Consider the following 20,585-nt stretch of genomic DNA (forward strand, 5'->3'; position numbering starts at 1 on the left):
CTGGGTCCTAATAAATACTTTGAGTAAAAGAATCTACTATTTAACCTTCTAATTCTTTCATACAGAATTAAACTGTTCAATTGAACTTATATTCATTAAGCTTTTATACCTTCCATGTAATATGATGAACAAAAAATGTACTCCAACCTCAAAGTTCACACCTGCTGGGGGAGATAGAAAAGTATACAAAATTTTACCTAGTAAGATAGTATCTTATTACTTTTTAAATATGTATTCTTATAAAATAAGAGAAGATTTAACTTAGGGAATTGGATAATTCGTCATGCAGGTGGCATTTAAGGAAGAAGAAAATGTATTAATTGATCAGGTAAAGAAATGAAAGCATTCTAGACTGAGGAGCCAGACTGAGCAAAAGGGCAGAATGGTCAGCTGGGCCAGCATGTGGCAAGCAGAGTGGAATATATGGAAAAGGAGGCTAAGAGGATTGCTTGGAGCCAGACTGTGAAGGGCCCTGAGTGTCTGCAGAAGTACAGTTAACCCTTGAACAACATGAGGGTAACAGGTGCTGGTCCCCCAATAGTTGGAAATCTGCATATAACTTTTGGCTTCCTTAAAACTTAACTACAAATAGCCTCCAGTTGACTGGAAGCCTTACTGATGACGGAACAGTCGATTAACACATATTTTGTATGTTGTATGTATTATATACCATATTCTTATAATAAAGTAAACTACAGAAAATAAAATGTTATTAAGAAAACCATAAGGAAGAGAAAGTACATTTACTGTAGTATACTGTAAAAAATCTGCAAATAAGTGGACCTGTGTAGTTCAAACCCATGTTCAGGATTCAACTGTAGTTTGTTTTGTTCCATTGGCATAGGGGCATCCTGAGAAGTGACATGGTCAGGGCTGTTGGTTGGGAAAGATACAGTGATGGGAGTGGGGCTCTAAAGGGAAGGGGGAAAGTAGGGACACTGCTAGATATTCATTTTTCTACCTCATTCAGGTAGATTTGTCATTAACGCATAGAAAGCTCAATGTGTTTACAATCAGAATATTTAGAATATTCTTTCTTGGAGTCTCAGCTTGCTGCTATGAAAACAGGTCATCAATCTGTGTTTACTTTAATAAATGTCTACCTAAATCTGGCCAAATTTACCCAAACCTCTTTAACTTCTCTTTTCTCTCTATTCAATAGAACTGAGGGCTTCATAAGGGAACCCACTACAACACCAGTCTCCAATTTGTAGCTTCATGAAACCTAAGCATTTCCCTACCCTCTACACCTAACTTACCTCCAACCATTGAGAGCAGACGTAAATCCAGGAACACAAAATTGCTTCCATTTTTTTTTCTTTCTTTACTTTTTACAATGTCGCAGGTACCATGTTATTCCCTACTCAGCTTCACACAGAATGGATTAAGAAATTCAAACAAATGTTTTAAGTGTCTCAAGGATTTATATAGTTGCTTCCATAGAGGTATAAAATGGAGCCATTGATATTTGGTATATTATAAAGATTACATGTCAAATCAGAAGGAAAAAAATTTGGTAAAATGAAAAAGGTAAGTTATCTATTCTGGGAGGGAGAGGATCTTCATTTGTTTCTCATACCAATATAAACTCCAAAGGATTGAACAATTTGCATGTAAAAAACACATCAAAAGCCTTAAGAATATGAGATGATAATATGGTTGGAGAATTTTATAATGTTGGGCTGGGAAAGGCCTCTCAAACTCTGAAAAATAGTAAGTCATAAGGGAAAAATTGATAAATCTGACTATAGAAAAATTAGGATTCATCTACCCCAGAAAGCAACCCATAAAACCACATAAAGTTTGCAAGACCAGACATACACCAGTACACAACAAAGTATTTCCAATGTTTATGATAAAGGGTTATTATCTATAATATACAAAGAGCTCCTACATGAATAACTGTTAAGGAGAACCTTCAACAATATGTAAACAGTAGTATTTCAGGAAAGCATACATGCTGATCCCACATCTTGGGTGACTTCTCTTCCCAATGCACTGGATTCACAACAATGACGTTTCCACCAATGTACTCACCGCTCATTCTGAGGTCATGAATCTTTGAAGAATCTGAGTGAAAGCGCTGAGAATGGAAAGTTATGAGAGCTAAATACAGTTGTTCTGACTCCTGAGGACTCAGGAATCCCACTTCAAGCCTTTGAGTTTGTTTATTTATCTGCAAAATGGGGATAATGATACTTACATACATCACTAAGTCATTAGGAAAATTAATGCACATTACTAAACCTTTGAGATGCAAGGATAAGCATTGTTGTGTGGGGGAGTGCAAGGCATCGTTGCTTCTCTGTAATCTGTTTAAGGAAATGCCTGATATTTATATTCCAATTCTGAAATCAAACATCTGATGCACTTTGGTTAACTCTTTTATGGAAATGTTTGTGCTAAGTTCAAATTTAGATGAATTGGTAACTATTAGTAAATTTTTTATCAGGAGGCTACATAAAGCTAAAAACACAGATTTCCCCCCACAATACATTGTACCTTTTTCTTTAGGTCGTTTAGGCATCTTAGAGTCTGGACAACCTGACTGCTTCAAGTATACAGTTTGGAGATGCACAGATTGTTGTATAAAATATACAAGTAAAAAAAAGAAGAATTCAAATAACCCTCCAAATCACTTCCTTCCTTGGATTATGGACAGACACTCTTATCTTTGTAATGGTCTTTAGAAATCATTTCGTTCTGCCCCTCATTTCACAAATGAGGAACCTGAATCCAGAGTGGTTAAGTGACCTGCCCCAAAGGCACAGAGCTAACTAAAGACAGAGCTGGGATTACAACCTGTATCTCCTAGTTACTCCTGTAACCCCCAGTCCTGTGTTCTTTCCCCTCAGCTACCCAGAGCACCCAAACAGCAGTGGCAGATAGGGAGATAAGATACACATGGCTTAGATTTTGTCCAGAATCTTAGTAGCTATGTTAGATACAGACCATCGTCCTCAGACTTGATTATGCTAAAGGCTGAGGTGGTCAATAGAAATAATTTGGCATTTCAGTCCATCCAATCCTGCTGGGAATCTTTTGATTTTGTAAAAGATGACATTTGTTTACATATTGATAGAATATTATCAACATTTGAGTCTGTGAGGCCTAGATTTAGGGTTCAAATAGTTATGCTACCCTATTATTGTAAAAAAAAAAAAAAATGATCCAATATTGACTTTCTGAGCAGTTATCCTTAATGGCATTTACTTTAGAGCATTGATTGCCAAGCCTGACTCATTCAGAAATGCCTCATGAGCTGCACAAAATACAGCTGTAGAGGTCACATCCCTGCAGAGTCTGATTCAGTAGCTCTGGGACCAGGTCCACAAATCTGTTTTTAAGAAGTACTCTGGATGATTCTCAGGGTCACCCAAGTTTTTGAACCACTGGAATAGAGCACAGATTAAGGAAGCAACAATCGGCTCTTCACTGTTGACTCTGAAGCTGTCAGTGGGTGTAGAATTTAAATACATGGTGCAAATAATTATAATTGTGTTCTGTAAGTAATTTCTTCTCTCTTTTTTTCCCTTGTACCCAGAGCTCATGTCGTTCATTACAAGCAGTAAGAAGTCATTTTTTCCCAATATTTCAGAGAAAAAAATGAACATTATGTCTGACATAAATTTGTAGTGTCACAGAGTGTTGTCATGTTCTTGGACTCTTGAGATCAAATGATGTTTTTGAAAATATTTTTCAAAAAAATATTAGTGACTAGGGGCTTTAAAATAAGTGTGCCAATAATCACATCATCCTTTATGTGCATGTATTTAATGGGTGCAAAATAGGAGTAAAAAGGGAGGCAAATCTAAGTTCATGAATATATTTGCACACTTTATTTCTAAAGTTTATAAACTGATGTAGCCTGGCTTCTAATTTTCTTCTACTCATCTTATCTTTTAAATTTTTTTAATGTTTATTTATTTATTTTTGAGAGAGAGAGAGCAAGAGAGCACAAGCATGAGTGGGAGAGGGGCAGAGAGAGAGAGGCAGAAGGAGAGAATTCCAGGCAGGCTCTGAGCTGTCAGCACAGAGCATGATGCAGGGCTCGAACTCACAAGCCATGAGATCATGACCTGAGCTGAAATCAATTTTTAACTGACTGAGCCACCCAGACACCCCTAAATTTTGGAAAAAACCTAAATATCCACTTCCAGCTGTCTTGCCAGTTGTACCATTCAGGCAGGATACAGAGGGACATGGCTTTCCAAGTAGGGGGTGGGGAGTGGTGTTTTGATATAAATCTAATTGAATTACATAGAATACTCAGCAGTAACAAGAATATTCTAGTGAATCAAACAATAATCATCAGGGTGCATTTCATCCTCACTACATTATGATAACCAAGGTTAGGCCAGATTCTACAATACAGTTTTTATGTATTTATATAAATATATTTTATGGCAGAGCTAACTGGTTTCTCAAACTTTAAGATTTACTCTTTCTATTTAAAATTTATTATCCGTTTATAGAAAAAATATTATCATTGAGCATTAATGAAAACTAGATACAATAGAGAAAATAAATATTCAAATAGATAAGCTATTGTATTGATTCCATGTCCCAAGAAATAATGATGGAAAGAAGCAGTGCTTTTTTTTTTTCTTTTAAGAGCTTAGAAAAAAAAAAAATGGGCACTTTTCCCAGGGTTTCTATTTCCTGTACATAATATGGATGTTTGTCTTTACAAGTTAACGGGACCAAATGTTTTAAATTGATCTTTAACTATACTCTGAAAAATCCAATGGCTTATGTTGGCATAACTTTGTATTAAACTATTTCTCTGTAGAGAATAAGTTAAAAACTTTTTAGCTATCAGGCAGTGGATTTTAATTTTTACATTGAGGAACTATAACCATGGAGTTGAGTATTTCTTCCTAATTTCTAACTTTGTGTAGTCATTCTTAAAACTCCACATCTAGTTTAAAAAAAAAAAAAAAAAAAAAAAGGCCTTCCAAAAGCTTTCCCTGAAGTTTTACTTTTCAGTTGCAAAGTGTAAAATAACCTTCTGAAATGCCTTCTCTAAGTCCTGGTGGTGGTACAGGTTTGTGGTTTGTTTGGGGAGATTTTGTTTTGTTTTCAGGAGAGAGTGCACTTTCTTGTGAAAGAGACAAGGGAAAGTTTTACCTGTCTCTCTCCTGTTTTTTTTTTTTTTCTTCTTTCTTTCTTTTTCTTTTAAAGATTGGTGATAAGGAATTCTAACTACTTAATGAGATGGGAGAGGCCTCACTCCATTGGAGTGAGGACTCCAGGTGGAAGTTGATGGATTGGACAGGTAAAGACAAGAGTCCCGCCCCCTCATGCCTATAGTTGGGTATATATTAGGGAACCTAAAATTATGTACAGAGAGAGAAAGAGAGAAAGGGACTTGAGTTCTGTTATCTTCTTAGTAGATTCCTATTGTCAGGGTCTCAGAGGGGGTGGGGGGGTTGGCAAAATCCTGGAGCCAGAAGAGAGGACAGCGGCATTGATCAATCTTACTGCTAACATGTTGTACCTGGAAAACAATGCCCAGACTCAATTTAGTGAGGTAAGGATTTTAGATTTTAGCACTCCATTTAGAGATGCTTTTTTCATTTTTTTATTTTTAAACAAAAGCTTACATATTTGTGGTTCTTGGTCACCCAATGTAATGGTTTTGCAAATCGTGTATAGGAATCTCCTTTTCTTGGTAAATGTTTTCTGTGGTGACTGTAAGATTTTTTTTCCTTTAAGTGGGAGATGAAATAATAGGAGAAAAGACAAAAGAGAAATTTCTGGGTAATGTTATGTATTTGAAGAAACCCAATATGCAGGAGTTTGTAAAATCCCTTTTTGGAAGAACAGACTGGAAGAGAAGCTCACATTCTGCTAGATACATTGAAATGACTCCTCTGTTGTGTGCTCACGTACCAGTAAGATAAATTAGTTGACTGTGTCTTAACTCAGTTAAGTTCTCAGTTCTATCTCCAGACTTCATCCTAAAAGCAAATGAAGCTTTTTCAAAATAATCCAGGTGAGATTTTTTTTTTTTTTTTTTTTTTTTTTGTTAAGCCATCTTTGTTTTGAATCCTATCAATCCAGAGACCCATCGAAAATCTTCAGGGGACTTCACTAATGTTCCTATTGTCTGGTGATTGACTTAAGACTTTCACTGTGTAATTACAAAGTTATTTTTGGGCAATGCATGATTAAATATTTATACATGCGTACGTGGCAAATGTGTATCATAGCATATAGGATTGGAATTGATGATCTGGCTCGCTGATCTCTCCTCAAATTTGTCTCAGGGATTTAAATCACTGGGCAAATGGATATAGGGGGGAAAAAAAACCAACTCCTGAAGAGACTATAAAGCTTTGAGGAAGTTTCCTATGGTTGAGGGAGGTCTAACAACAATATTAGTTTACATTCCTCAGAATAGGGCAGCTGTGTTGACACTAATCAGATTGGGGGAGGGGGGGACGGGTAGTGAGCGTGAGTTCAGTTTCAGATGAAAATGCTTGCAGGGGAATGCTTGGAAAAGTAGACTGGAGGACTGGAGGACTCAAACTGAGCTTCTTAAAAATCAAAACAAAGTGCATAGGACTCGGTGTGCACGGCAAAAGGAAGAATTGCACAAAGGGCAGCAAAGCAGGACCTGCGTTGTCATACTGACCATGCTATTGTCTAGACACCTGAACTGTGTAAATATAGCAGGGGAAATATCGAGTTATCTACAGAAGGAAAAGGAAGTGCCTATTTTCCTTTAAAACATTCAAGCAGGCTTGCTCGTCCTCAGTGGAGAAACTTGAGTTTCTTGTTTGGCTTTAACATTGAAAGTTAGCTTAAAATGTTACCAAACAGTTAACCAAAAAAAAAAAAAAAAAAAAAAAAATGGAGGTGACTTTAAAGATTGATCCCACCTTGGCGAGTTTTCATTACTAAATAAGTGGTCTGCCGGTCATCTCATATCTGACTTTATGTTTGTTAAGGAGCTATTTCACACACATATTTATAAGTAGGCTGGGATCTGACTTTGGGTCCAAGTAGAAAGGGATAGAAAGAAAAGGTGGTTTAGAGATATCTGTAAGAAAAGTATGAAGATGCCAAGTGGAAAGTAATGATTATTTCTCATGAAGGAAAAAACTGCGTAAATGTGCATAGAAAATAACCTGTAGGAATGATTGCCTTTTATGGAGGCAAAAGAGTCATGTCATATGTGAGAGTGTAGCACCCTTATCATGAGAGAAAATACCTTTTCATGGTTTGCGTTTTTCAAAACTTTAGGTGAATGTGTATAGTCAGGTGCCCAAGTGATCTGTTTTCTCTTAGAATGCTTTTAATGTGTATAGAGGATATCTATGAAAAAATATGGCTGAATTTCTCTAACTTCCTGCCTCTTTTTGTGTGTTGCCATATCCTTCCAATAATGTGTATATTATGCATAATTTTTATAGCTTGATTTTCATTCTATTACTTAAGCACAGCTTTCTTTGCTGTATAGTGTTATGTTTTAATATCTAGTCCTCCGTAAAAAATGCAATTCTATATCTGACTATACAAAATATCCTGGGACTGCATGGCCCTGAGAATCCGGGAATTTAATATAAAAGTTGTAACGTTTCTTAATTTATCTTAAGATAATGTTTCTTAGTAACCCTTGATACAGAAAGAGTGATCTATTATCCCACAAAAATTGTTAAAAATTGGGTAGGTTAAGAATAAAAGCCATCTGGCTGCCTATGAGAATGAAAATTAGTTTGAAACAATAACCCATTCTCTGACTTCAAATAGTTTTTAAAATTAATTTCCTAGTAGCTTCTTTGGGTTGATAAAGACAATGTAAGAACACTGTTCTTTCTCTACCCCTTTTTCCACATCTTTGCAATTTTTTTTTTTCCCTCCAAGCAGAGCTAGATTTTGGGAAACTGTTAGTGAACACTTAGTGAAAGGGTCTGGAAGGGAGGAGAACATGGGCAGGATGTAACAGGCAGAATTTCCCTTGGGTTACAAGGGAAAGAGGCTTCAAGGAAGCACCACTCTGGTGTGTCAGGCGTGGAATGACCCTGCCTCTGGGACTGGTCTCAGTCTTGGAGAAAGAGTCTCAAAAGAAGGGAAATACTTCACAGATTAAGTTTCAGTTCAACCTTCTTGCCAAAAAAACCCCACAAAAAAACCAAAAAAACAAAAATAAAAAACAAAAAACAAAACTGGGCTGTGTGCGTGCATGCATGTGTGCGTGCAAGAGAGAGAGAGAAAGAGAAACAGAAAGAGACTTCCAAACTCCTCCTTAGAAGGACATTTAGGACATTTTTATTAAAAATGCCTGTCTGGGTTCCTGTGTGAACATGGAAAGGTACTTTAGTGAATGGGTTCCAGTATTCTAGAGGTAAATGGGACTTCAAGGCTCCTATACAGAAACACCTCATTTTATAAATCGGGGTTAATGATCTCTCTCTCTCTCTCTCTCTCTCTCTCTCTATCTCTGTCGTAGAGAGAGGTATAGGTGGATAAGTGAGTCCTGTTGACTTACTTGAACCTCTTCCTCTTTCACACCAAGAGAGACAGAAAGCATTCTGAAAAGAGCTTTTGTGATTCATAGTAAACGCTCCAAAAAAGTTTCCTTAAAGAACTGATGTGCAAATCCACTGGAAAAAGGGAAAAAGTCTTTCTTCCCTCATACAGTCTCCACGAGACATTTTTCCCATGGGAGTGATTTTTTTCTCTTAATAGTTAATAAATGTATTATCTTAAGCTTTCTGATGTTTAGCACCATATGTAAAAGCATAGTAGGTCGGAAGCAGAATCTGCAGATTTAATTCAGCTGTCAGCCAGGCTGTGTTCCTCTTTCCATGCTGTAGTCTTAGATTGTATTGCTTCTTTTACAACTGGTTGCCCTCAAGCCCAGAGGGGACTGGGAGAAAGAGATCTTAGATCACAGATGAGAGACCATACCTTCTTTTGCTACTATTGGAAAAATGAGTGGTGATAATATATCACTTATCCTTTACCTAGATAAGGAAAAAGCATGTTTGTTTTGTTTTGTTTTTTTGGGTTTTTTTTTTTTGTTTGTTTTTTTTGGTTTTTTAGGAGAGCAGTGATCCTCAACTGGGGTGTGGATAGTATACTAAGAAACATGAATGAATGTCTGGTTAGCTATGGCAACCAAAAAAATATTGGTTGCTTTTTCACCATGCCACATACATCTTCTGAAAGCAAAGTTACTAAATTTTCCTCAGATGATGAATAATATCAATTTGGATTCTGTATTCTTCCCATGAAGGGAGGATCTGTCTGAAGTTAGGAGATGTTACATTAAGGAAGGCTATGGGTCAAACAGTTAAGAAATGTGTTGCCCCAAATGTTCCCAAGCTTTCTTTGAGGTGTGTATGATAGCTTTGAGTGAGATCTGAGCTTGTGGGATAGAGGAGTATAAGTACAAGTCCTCCCTTTATAGTAATATTTTGAAGTTAAGCTCCCCCCATTGAATACACTATTTATTCTTTGAGTCAGTTTATGTCAGTAAATGAGAAAGAATAAACACAGATACCAGAAGACCCCTCTGTAGTCTTATTATTTTGAAGATGAAAAGTTTTCCAAATGATGGACTCAGAATTCTCTTTTGAATGTATGAGGAAAAAAGTCAGATGTCTGATGTAGCATTATTATTCAGCACCAATGTGGTGGACTGAGTTGCTTATGCAGGACATCCGACAGAGTAGTGGATTTGGCTTCTGAAAGAAAATGGATTGAAGTGTCAAAATTAAACAGTTGATGCAAACATTAGGTTATGAATTTGAGTCCCAATCTTCTCTTAAGAACACAATTTGGAGGCGCAAAAAAATAGTAAAGCGTAGATTATTAATGTACTAACTCTGTAAACATCTTATAATTTTCACTGATACCTTTTGATGAATTTCATCAATATTCATGAGTGCTAGTATGGGGAGAAGGAAACTTTGGTTAGAGGACCACCTTACTCTTTTCACAGAAATGTTTCCTGAAGCATCCGTTATATAGAAGACGGTATGTAGGAGGGGAAGAAACAGTTCCTACACCAAGAAGTTTACAGTTCATAGAGGAAATGAGTACATAGAGTTATAATACAGGGCAGATCCTCATTGTCATATGAGAAGTATAAGCAAGATATATAAAGGATCAAAGAGAAAGAGAGTACCTTGAAACAGGAGGATCAAGAAAGTCTATATGTATAAGTAAATTGCAGCTGCACTTGTAAGGTTGGGTAGAAATTTCTAAGTCCTTGAAATATGAGAGGGAAGGAGGATTTAGGGTGAAGAAACAAGCATCAGCAGAGGCACAGAGCTGGGGTGAATGCTGGTGTGCCCAGCAATGTCAAATAGCTCAAATGGAAGTGAAAGCATGAAAAAATTAGGAAATAAGGTTAGAAATATAAGACAGAGTGTCTCATGGAAGGCCAAATCACATTTAATAGTGTGGCAGTGATGAACCATGGAAGGATTTTGAACAGAAGAGTGGTATAATTGGAGCTGCACTAGGGGAAAAATTGTTCAAGACAGCCTAGAAGTATAAAAATGCATTTCTCTGCATTGCACATTGGCCATCTTGCAAGAATATCCATTACTTCTCTGGGAACTTTGGAAGGGTAGAAATGGGTCATGTCTAAAGTCTTATAGAACTTATACATTCTCTGTGCATTACTCTCTTTAATAGCTATGGTCCCTGCCATGGATAAGTTGGAAACAATTGGTTTTGGTTTGTCCTAATTTATGCATGCCATTCAAATGTAATTATGAACAGCACCACTTTCTCTTTCAAAAGTGTTCCACTTAGAAGACAAAGTATATGATCACCCTACAAATGAAGGCCTACTCTTTATTTCATTATCTCCTCCACCCCCACCCCAAAATGGAAAAGTAGTATAAATTTGTTGGTAAACAGATACAGAAGTTTTGATATCCTATCCACAAACCATTTAGATTATTTCCACCATGAAAGAAGCATTTCCTTACAACCCAACATTTACTAGGGGCTAATTAAGTACAGTCATATTGCTAAGCAGTGTAAGGAAAGCAGAAGTGAACAGTTGTAGCCTCTGGTGTCTGAGAATTCGCAATTCTAGGTGAACGTAAGGTATCATGAATGACTTCAGTATGAAACAGAATGTGGTAGGAGACACTAAAGACTTTCAAAGACAATGAAATGGTTTCACACTGCTCAGGTTGAAGGTAATATTTTATATAGTTTGAGGACCAGAATTCAGCCAAGTTGCAGAAGGAAGGTCATTCTGAGTAGAGTAAAATTAATAAAAATACAAGGAAAAACTGCATAGGACCAGATGACCAGATGCTGATATACCAGCATGATACATTGACTTGAAAAGAGAATGTTGATTTAAACACAAATCTGTATTTAGCATGTATGTCAAAATGGAAGGCTGTTGTAGAAATAGCAACAAAATATGGTAGGGACTTCCATGTTCTGAGAACTAGAACCTACGAATGTTTTGAAGGCATGGACAAGGCTCAGAATCCATGATTCAAAACTTTGTCTACATGCTTGAGGAGTGACAGGTGTCATCCTGCAGGGAAGGAGAAAAAATAGCCCACGTGATTTCTTGGGCTAGGTGAAGTTGAGAGTTTCCTGATCCCATTCCTTAGACCTCTACAGAGACAGATAAATTATCTTATCCTTATAGGGACTCAGTAATTACATTGTTATTTTTATTTTTTACTTTTTTTTAACATTTATTCATTGTTGAGAAACAGAGCACAAGTGGGTGAGGGGTAGAGAGAGAAGGAGACACAGAATCTTAAGCAGTCTCCAGGCTCTGAGCTGTCAGCCAAGAGCCCGATGTGGAGCTTGAACTCACAAACCAGGAGATCATGACCTGAGCCGAAGCTAGATGCTTAATGGACTGAGCCACCCAGGCACTCCAGTAATTGCATGGTTAAATTAATCAAAGCTGGAACAGAATCCAGACTGGTTGCTTCTATTAATTAGGATTAACTTTATTAAATAGTCATCTTAGAATCAGGATGAGAAAATCATTTCTCTGGTCACTGCTCGAAATGCAAATAGTAATCCCAGAGGTAAATGTGAGAGAATATACCAAGTATGATATTTTTCCAACATGAGAATCCTAACCAGGAAATAACAGAGCAGAAGCAAATGTGAATGTCTCATTTAAGAAACAAACACCCTGCCCCCCCCACCCCCAATTAAACAAAAACAGCAATAAAAAAAGTCAAGATTTTGGAATCCCAAATTAAAAACTTTTTGCCATAAATATCTCAAATTTCATTTTGGTTGAGGTGACATATTTACATTTGAGATTTGAACAGAAATATTGAGGGAAGACGTGTCTTCACCTTCACCCATATTAATATCCTTTCCTTCCACAACCTCCTTCATCACTTCCATCTCATGTAGGCAATTACAGAAATAATGGAGGGGTAGGTGAGGGTGGGCTCAGGGTGGGAGATGACTCAGTGACTTGATTTAAATGTAAAGGGGAGTGGGTAGGAGGGAGAAATGGCCTCAGTGATAAGTCGGGGGAGAAGTCCAAGCTTATATCTCATCCCTTTGTCTTCCTTACAAACCTAATCCTCCACTAACAGAAAGTGGATTTTGAAAATATCCAATATCGAAATGTGGTTGTGCTGATTTCATCTTTGTGCAGACATCAGGGGACACAGCAAAGTAACATCAACGACCACATTGCTTACAACCTACTTTGCAGAGCAAAGTGGTTAGAGGGAGTGTCTATAAAGTCTTTTCTTTCTACTTCCCTGTATTTGATTTTCTTACTTGGTCTGATACTAGAGCACATCTATCCCATTCAAAAGGCATACCTTTTCATACTCTGGAAAAAACAAAAACAAAACACACATCTTGGGAAGCTCTCATTTCTAAATGTATTTCTTACTTGATAATGACTAAGTTTATACAATCTGCTCAGGTTTGCTTTTTCAAAGACAAGGTAAAATCAGGCTGTCATGTCCATTCTGAGATGGCTTTGCCAGGTAATACTTACCTGTCAATTTAAAGTTCAGTAACTGGTGTTAAGGTAAAGCACATATTGGTTCTAGGTGAGGGAATATTGGCAAGAAGAAAACATTTTTGGAATGTTAGTGGATGTGGGTAGAGTGTAAACTGATATCTCATGCAAAATGTGTGAGCTGAACTGCATCTTGTCTTTCTTAAATGGTAAAAAAAAAAAAAAAAAAAAAAATCCTATAAAAGCTGAAAGAGGGAATTTTGAGTCAAGCTGTAGTGTGTTCCCAGGGGCGGAAATTTACGAAACACTCTCGTCAACTCTTCTGGAAACACTACAAAAGAAATGGTTCTACTTTCTTATTGGTGCTAAAGCCACTAATAGGTGCACCTTAGTGTCATACCACTATGAGAATTACCACCCCCAAAGTCAGCTTGCCTTGGAAAGAACTCTGTACAGGCATTTTCTTTTTCCTTTCAAGCTTGCGCAAAAACACCCAAAGGGGCCATTTCCAATCCAGGCAGTGAGCTTTCTCAAGTTTATTCTTTCTCAGATCACAGAGACAATGGAGAATATGCCCTGTTTACTCAAATCAGTCTGGATTAGTGTCACTCTATTGATGGAATCAGAATTAAAAGGAAAACCATTACCCTCTCAACCAACGGGCAACATCAGATGTTTTGGGAACGGCTTGGTTATTCTTAAATGGACCATGTGAGACTCTGTCACCAGACTAAGGTTGGGGACTCCACGGGCGTACACACAGAGAGAAATGGTGACCCTGGGTGAAGGAGAAAGCCCAGAATAAGCCTCAGGCTGGGAAATTATTTCAGTAGCCAGTCCCAAAGTATCTGAAAGGCTGCAAAACAGAATAGTAAGTTTCCAGAAAGGGTATTTTTCCTAGCTTTTTTCTAACCCCCAACACCAGCCCCCAGATATTTATCTTCAGATCAGATTGTTTCCAGTTCTTAAGACCCTGCTGGGAGGCTGCTTCACCCTTAACATTTTCTCAGAACTGCCCCCCTCCCCCCATTCAGAATAACTTCTCCCTCCCCTAAGCTTTTGTGCACTTCTCTGTTCATCCTTCACTGCTCTCTGGGAGGCCCAGATGCCTTCTCCCCAATCCTGGTGGGTAGGGCACATGCGGTACTTATCTCTGTATCCTCTCCAGGGCCACCCAGTGATGTTCCTGAATGTGATGGAGACATGTTCTGTTGCTGTTGCATGAAGGGGTATCTTCAAATAAAAACGTGGCCTATAATATATACTTTTACAGAAATGGCTCTTTATAACTAACCTGTGCAAAAAGTAAAGTGACTTCAACGTTGCACAAACCTTGTCTCCACCTGTACATTCTGAATCATATGGTTTTCCTTGACATCTTACAAGTCCCTCTCCCTCTCTGTCTCTCTCTCTCTCTTTCACGAACCCTGGTATTTATTTCCATTATACCTTAAGTGGCAAGAAAGTTTTTAAGACAGGGAAGTTTCCCAAGTAAGAAATGACTTATACTCTGACAGAGGTAAACAGTATAAAGTGTGTGCTGCTTTCATTTAATGGATTACCCATGAGGACAGAGAATGTGTTTGATTTTTTAAAAAACTGAATAGATTAGATTGTTATCTTGCTTTGCAGTCACTTCTTAAAAGTGTTTACTTGCTTCCACACTGATTAATTTTGTCCCCTGATTCATTTTGTCCCCTGCATGTCTCTTGGTCATCACCAGAGATTTGGGTGGTTTGCTCTGGGTGAATAAGCTTGATGATTTGCAAACACTTTCCTGTTTTATTTTCAATGGTGTTATTATCACTAAAGGATGTCTGAGAAATCTTTAAGTCATTTTGTTCTTAACCGTGGTGTCCTAGTTTTTTGTTTGTTTGTTTTTTCGTGTTCAAATAAGACACCAGGGGCTGTTGTAATTATTAAACTGATTGATTGTTACTTTCGTGATTGAGTAAATAGGATGAAATGAATAGATGGCTGTCTTTTCAAAGTAAGGCATGTCTTCTGCATAGCTGGAAACTTCAGTTTTATTTTGCAGTTAAAAGTGACAGCTTAAAGGAACACTCCAATGCTATGTAAGTCACCGTGTCTAATTACAGAGCGTAGTAAATCACTAAAAACTTTCATCTCAAATACAATGAAAAATGTAGCAATCAGCAAAGAACTTGACAAGCAAGAGGAACACAGAAACAGTGTTTCTCATTTGAATATATATAGGATAGTAAAACTGAGTAGTGCACTCCTTGTTTCATGCTTTACTTTTCTATCTGCAAAGAAAAGCTAGTGTTTCAACCTCTCTGTGTGTATTATAAAGTCAGGGAAATGAAGTCATGAACTTAGACCATTTGCAAGAAAATGGTGCGTAAGTCTGATAAAGTACAATCTCCGTTCCTCAAAACATACACTGTAAGCCCTTAATTATGGCATTATTCTAAACTGACTTCTAGCTAACAGGGCAGAAAATCATGGAAATCAGAGAGGGAGGGACAGACTTTGTGGCCTATCCACCAGAAACGAACGTCTTACTCTAAGCTTGTTGCCGGGTGGTTTCTTCCCAAAGAAATCTGCATTCGGCCACAAGCACCTTCCGTAGGAAGTGAATAATTATATGGCCACAAAGATTTGGATTCTGACTGCTGACCTAGATGCATTAGGAACAAACTCGAGGCCATGAGGGAAAAGACACTGCCCTGCCATGAAAACGTGTATGTGTTTGTTTTAAGGAAGTAGGAGCTCATTAATAAACTTTCCAGCTAGGTGTGAGCTACTATTACTCACTGCCTTATGAGTGACAGGACTGGCTATTCTGCTACTAGTTCCCATAAAAGCTGAAGCTAAAAGCACAATCCCACCTACCAAAACAAAGCAGAGCCCAGAGTAAAGGTCATAGAGATTATTTGCAGATGCACCATGACATTTAGTCTGCAGTAGTGTGTAAAGACATGAAGCTGATTTGAAGGCAGGCTTCCTTCAGCATAAAAGTCAACAGTTAGGCGCATTAGAATAAAAAGAGATATCTTTTGAAAGTGCTTTTTACTGGAAAATATGTTGCATTTATTCTTTCAATAAATATTTCCCGAGCAGCCACTGTGGCTCACACGCTGTGGCAGACGTGAGACCCGGTGATGAACGAGATACAATCTCTCATAGATTTATGCTGTAGCAGAAAAGACCGATATTAAAAAAAAAAAAAAAAATATATATATATATATATATATATACACATATATATATACACATATATATATTTGCACAAATAATTTCAGTTATAATGATGCGATGTCGAGGGAAAGTCCGAGCAGTAAGACCGTGTGAAACAAAGGGGAATGCCTACCTGGGTGAAGAGGGCTTCTCCTGGGGAGAATGGCATTGAGCTAAAACTACAAGACGAACTAGGATACAGCCCGCCAGTGGGAGGGGGTTTCGGACTGAAGGAGTCTGCCTTTGAAAAACTTGAGGAGTGCCTGTTTGCAGGCTGTTTAGTGAGCAAAGGAGAGAGTTTCAAATAGTGTGGCGAGGCCACTGGCAAGACTTGGCGGGGGGCGGGGGGGGCTTTACTCTAAGACAGTTGGGACCTGCCCATGGTCTTCAACTTGAGAAAGACATGATCTCATCTACACTGAGCTGCTGGTGGCAGGCTCCGAGGAGCTGGGTCTCTCACTGTCTGCAGTTATTCACAGTCTAAGAATGGTTAGTTTTATATCCTGTCCTTAAAATGGACAACTGTTTTTTGTTGTTGTTGTTGTTGTTGTTGTTTTTTTTAAGATCTAGAATGGTATGCTTTCATTGAATGCAAGTTTTAGATAAAAATTCCAGGCAGAAATCTGAGGGACTCAGATTTACATGCAATCGGAATGAAAGATAAGTAAGCAAGCGGGTTCTCAAGCCAGATTGACCGGTTTCTCATTCGGGCTGTGTCCCTTACTACCTTGAGCAAGTTACTTAATCTTGCGGGGCTTCGGTTTCCTCATCTATAAGTTATGTATAAAACATGGGATAATAATGCCACCTAGCTCATGAGGATTAAATGAATGAGCAGAACTTGAAGACTCTAAAAAACATAGGTAAGGACTCAGAAAGATTATTCGTAGTAGAAGGAGTAGCTACTATTCTTTTTGTAGACAGGATTGGATATGGATGCTCCATACGTTTCAGACTTTTAAAACATTTGAATGGTCACTGTTTATTGAAACGGCTGTGTCTTCAGTTTCACATCATGGTAAACAAAGCTATCCTCTGTTATACAATGATAATCACATTTAATCACTCCAGCTGATCGAAGTCATGATTTCTGATATGGCCTACACAGATATATTACAAAAATTATTTTTAAATACCTTAAACTCATTTTAAAAACCAATGAAACATTATCGATGATCTTCTAAAATCACCATGGTATGCTTTCCATATAAGTGACCTAACCTTCACTGAAAATTTTCATTACTATGTACTGTCTTCCTTTCACGTTACCACTTCTGCTAAATAAAGCTATCAAAATAGTGATTGCGAGAGGCTGAAAATGTCCTCAAACATATTTTTTCCAACTTTGAAAAAATTGGAACTCTGTATATTTTTCCTTAATATCCGCATCTAGAAGTGATTGAATTTAGAATTATGCCTTTCTGCTAAGCCCCATGCCGCCTTGGTATGTTGATGGTGACAAAGCCCTTTGAAGAATTTAGATGCTCGTGATTATAATTTTGCTCATTTGTCATTACTGAAAAGGAGTACTGACTGAAATAAGAACCTGAAGTTTATTTTTTCTTGGTTGAGCTCTCCACAGTGTGAATTCAGTAAATTTAGGCTGAGTTTTAACCTCAACATGGTCCACCACCTGGATTTGCAAATGCTGTTGTCCAGTGTTTTTCGGCATCGCTGTCCACCTGATCAGCCAACTGTGTAGTTATTCATCTCACCTGAGGTTGTCTGGCATTGGCTTTTAGGGAGCTCTTTCCTGAGTTACGGAATCTTGGGCCTCAAAGGAATCTCGGCACTTTGTGTCAGACCATAAAGCATTCTAGTAAACTCTCTGCCTGCTGCCAAAAGTTCCTGTGCGCTTAGGTGCTTTATTCTTACAGGCTGTTTATTGTAAGGTATGAGTACACTTTACCTCGAAGCATGTGCTTTGGGGGATCATTTGGAAGATAAAAGAAGCTAAATATTTTACAAGGAACAAAATCTGGTCTTGAGAAAAATCAGATGCTGAATATATTCTTAAGGTTGAAAGATGGTACTTCAACTTGACGTTGTTATACAAATATCTTCTTGGCCACAAATGGAGCATTTTAACTCAGTTGTGTTCAATTCTAGCATAAAACAAGCCATCATTCTTTCAGGTGAGGCAGGCAATAGAAAACTAAAAAATGACAAGCATTTCTCCCTACGGCAGTGCTTGTTGAAAAGTCACCATCCTGCTGATATTTGGGGATGAAGTATAGCACTGTCTACTAGAGCATATTCGAATGAATGCTTTGTAAAGCCAGGGTCACAAGGAAAACTGCTTTCTTTTCCCAGGAGGGGCTTTAGAATGTTCACGAGAGCTCCTTCAGGAAACCCAAGGTGAAAGGTTTAATCAGCTGAGGAAAGTGTATGCATGCTGCTGATTTCTAGGCTTGGCTTGGTAAATCTGGATAAATAAAAAAGCAGGTTATCTCATGTTTTGAAAGTAATCTCATGGCACTTTAATATAGCTTTGTGGAGGAGTGTGGTCATCCATCAGAATGCTTTTATGTTTGATCATGAGATTCACTCTCCTTGTAGGAAACTAAGGTCCAGGTGGTTCATGTACCTTGCACAGAGTTTTCAGCACATTAGTGGCAGTGTTGGGACTTAGATCCCACATCACCAAGTCTAGGTTCCAAGTTCTGTTCCATTACTAGGATCCATTCAGGAATGGTAAGTCCTAAAGAGTATGCAATTCCCTTCCCTAGCCTTGTCTAATAATCAGTCAAAGATTATAAATATAACTTCTTCCAAATGAAATTTGGGCAACTTGTTTCCTGTGACAAGGAAACATTTAAAAAATTGTTTAATGTTTACTTATTTTTGAGAGACAGAGAGAGAGAGAAAACGAGTCGGGGTGGGGCAGAGAGAAAAGGAGACAAAATCCAAAGCAGGCTCCAGGCTCTGAGCTGTCAGCACAGAGCCTGATGTGGGGCTTGAACCCATGAGCCGTGAGATCATGACCTGAGCTGAAGTCAGAGGCTTAACTGACTGAGCCACCCAAGCACTCCTAAATGGAAGTAAATTAATTTCGATTACATATCCTGACAGCAGCCTCTCCTATTCCTGATTTGGCTTTAATTCCTTTTCTTCTTATTTTTTGAATTAACCTCTTGCCATAGACTGTTAGCTCTTGTTGCCATGCTGCCATAAATTAGCTATTACGGATGGTAATGTCTAGTAAATAGAACTTATAACATGTCTCTTATAAATTGGAGGAGAAAGTTTTCAGAAACACAAATTATATCTAAGTCCCTCTTTCCATTGCACTGGTCAAATGACTTGATGGGGATCCTTTTTTTTTTTTTTTTTTTTTTTTGATGCTAAATTCTTTTTTTTTTTTTAACGTTTATTTATTTTTGAGACAGAGAGAGACAGAGCATGAGCGGGGGAGGGGCAGAGAGAGAGGGAGACACAGAATCGGAAGCAGGCTCCAGGCTCTGAGCCATTAGCCCAGAGCCCGATGCGGGGCTCGAACTCACGGACCGCGAGATCGTGACCTGAGCTGAAGTCAGACGCTTAACCGACTGAGCCACCCAAGAGCCCCGATGCTAAATTCTTTTATATTAAAGTACTTATTACATTGTCAACCCAGGTATTCAATATTGAGTTTTATTTACAGTGATATATACTGACACAGTATTGCTGAGCAGATAAGAAGAAAATTTAGGTTCATATTATGTTCAGAGTTTAAGATCATTTAACAGTGTAACCCAGGGGGGAAAAAAATAGATGAAACTAAATAGGGATTGCATTTATAGGGCACTCTTACAGCAGTGTCCACTCAGAAAAAAAAAAAAATCTAATCTTCTGTATTATAATTCTAATAATCCATCCAAATTGAAGTTTAGTGAAGAAACAAATCAGAGCCTATAGATGGCTATGAGAATGTGAAGGGTGTAAGAGAGGAGAAAAACAAGAAAATACTTTTATCTGTATTTGGTAATACTACTTATCTAAACTTACTCTTTCCTAATGGTAAAAGCAAGCAGTTTAAGATTCAGCCCCTGGGTATCCCTACACTAATCATGACAGCTCCGTGTTTCAGAACACCCCCAATTTGTTCTGTGATTACCAGGAGTATAAGTCTCTGTGACCAAGGTGTGTTTCATCCTTTCTGCAGTCAGATCAACTAGTGTGTGATGAAACTGAATATATTCCAGTTACAGATGCTGGTAAAAAACCTAGGGTCCAGGTGGTGAGTCTTCTGTTTCAAAGTTATTTTATAGGAAATGATGCATCTGTTTGAATTCAGAGGAAATCAGTTGTTTTACTTTATCAGTCTTATAGTAGACTTCAGACAAGTTGTGTTCATTTCGCCTTTCAGGTTTTGTAGAAACAAGGCTGTCTCCTCTTTCAGACATGATAGGGTAGATATGTGACATTTTTATTCATTCATTCATGCATGCATGCATTCATT

General features: G+C 37.9%; 1 protein-coding gene across 10 annotated transcripts in view; it reads left to right on the plus strand.

Annotated features, from left to right (window-relative positions):
- Positions 1-20,585, plus strand: part of TP63 (tumor protein p63) — a 230,286-nt gene that overhangs the window by 122,840 nt on the left and 86,861 nt on the right. The window contains exons 1-2 of one of the 10 annotated variants that reach the window (XM_058730828.1): positions 5,365-5,533; positions 5,944-5,998. The exons of 7 other annotated variants lie outside the window; for them this stretch is intronic. Coding sequence is in view for 1 of the 3 variants with exons in the window: in XM_058730826.1 (XP_058586809.1) it covers positions 5,492-5,533 (42 nt within the window). In the remaining 2 variants the exon portion in view is untranslated. Of the gene's footprint in view, positions 1-5,364; positions 5,534-5,943; positions 5,999-20,585 lie in introns of those variants that run through there. 2 more of the 10 variants (XM_058730829.1, XM_058730826.1) reach the window with 2 other exon arrangements.

Source organism: Neofelis nebulosa, chromosome 5 (assembly GCF_028018385.1).
Source record: "Neofelis nebulosa isolate mNeoNeb1 chromosome 5, mNeoNeb1.pri, whole genome shotgun sequence".
NCBI lineage: Eukaryota > Metazoa > Chordata > Mammalia > Carnivora > Felidae > Neofelis > Neofelis nebulosa.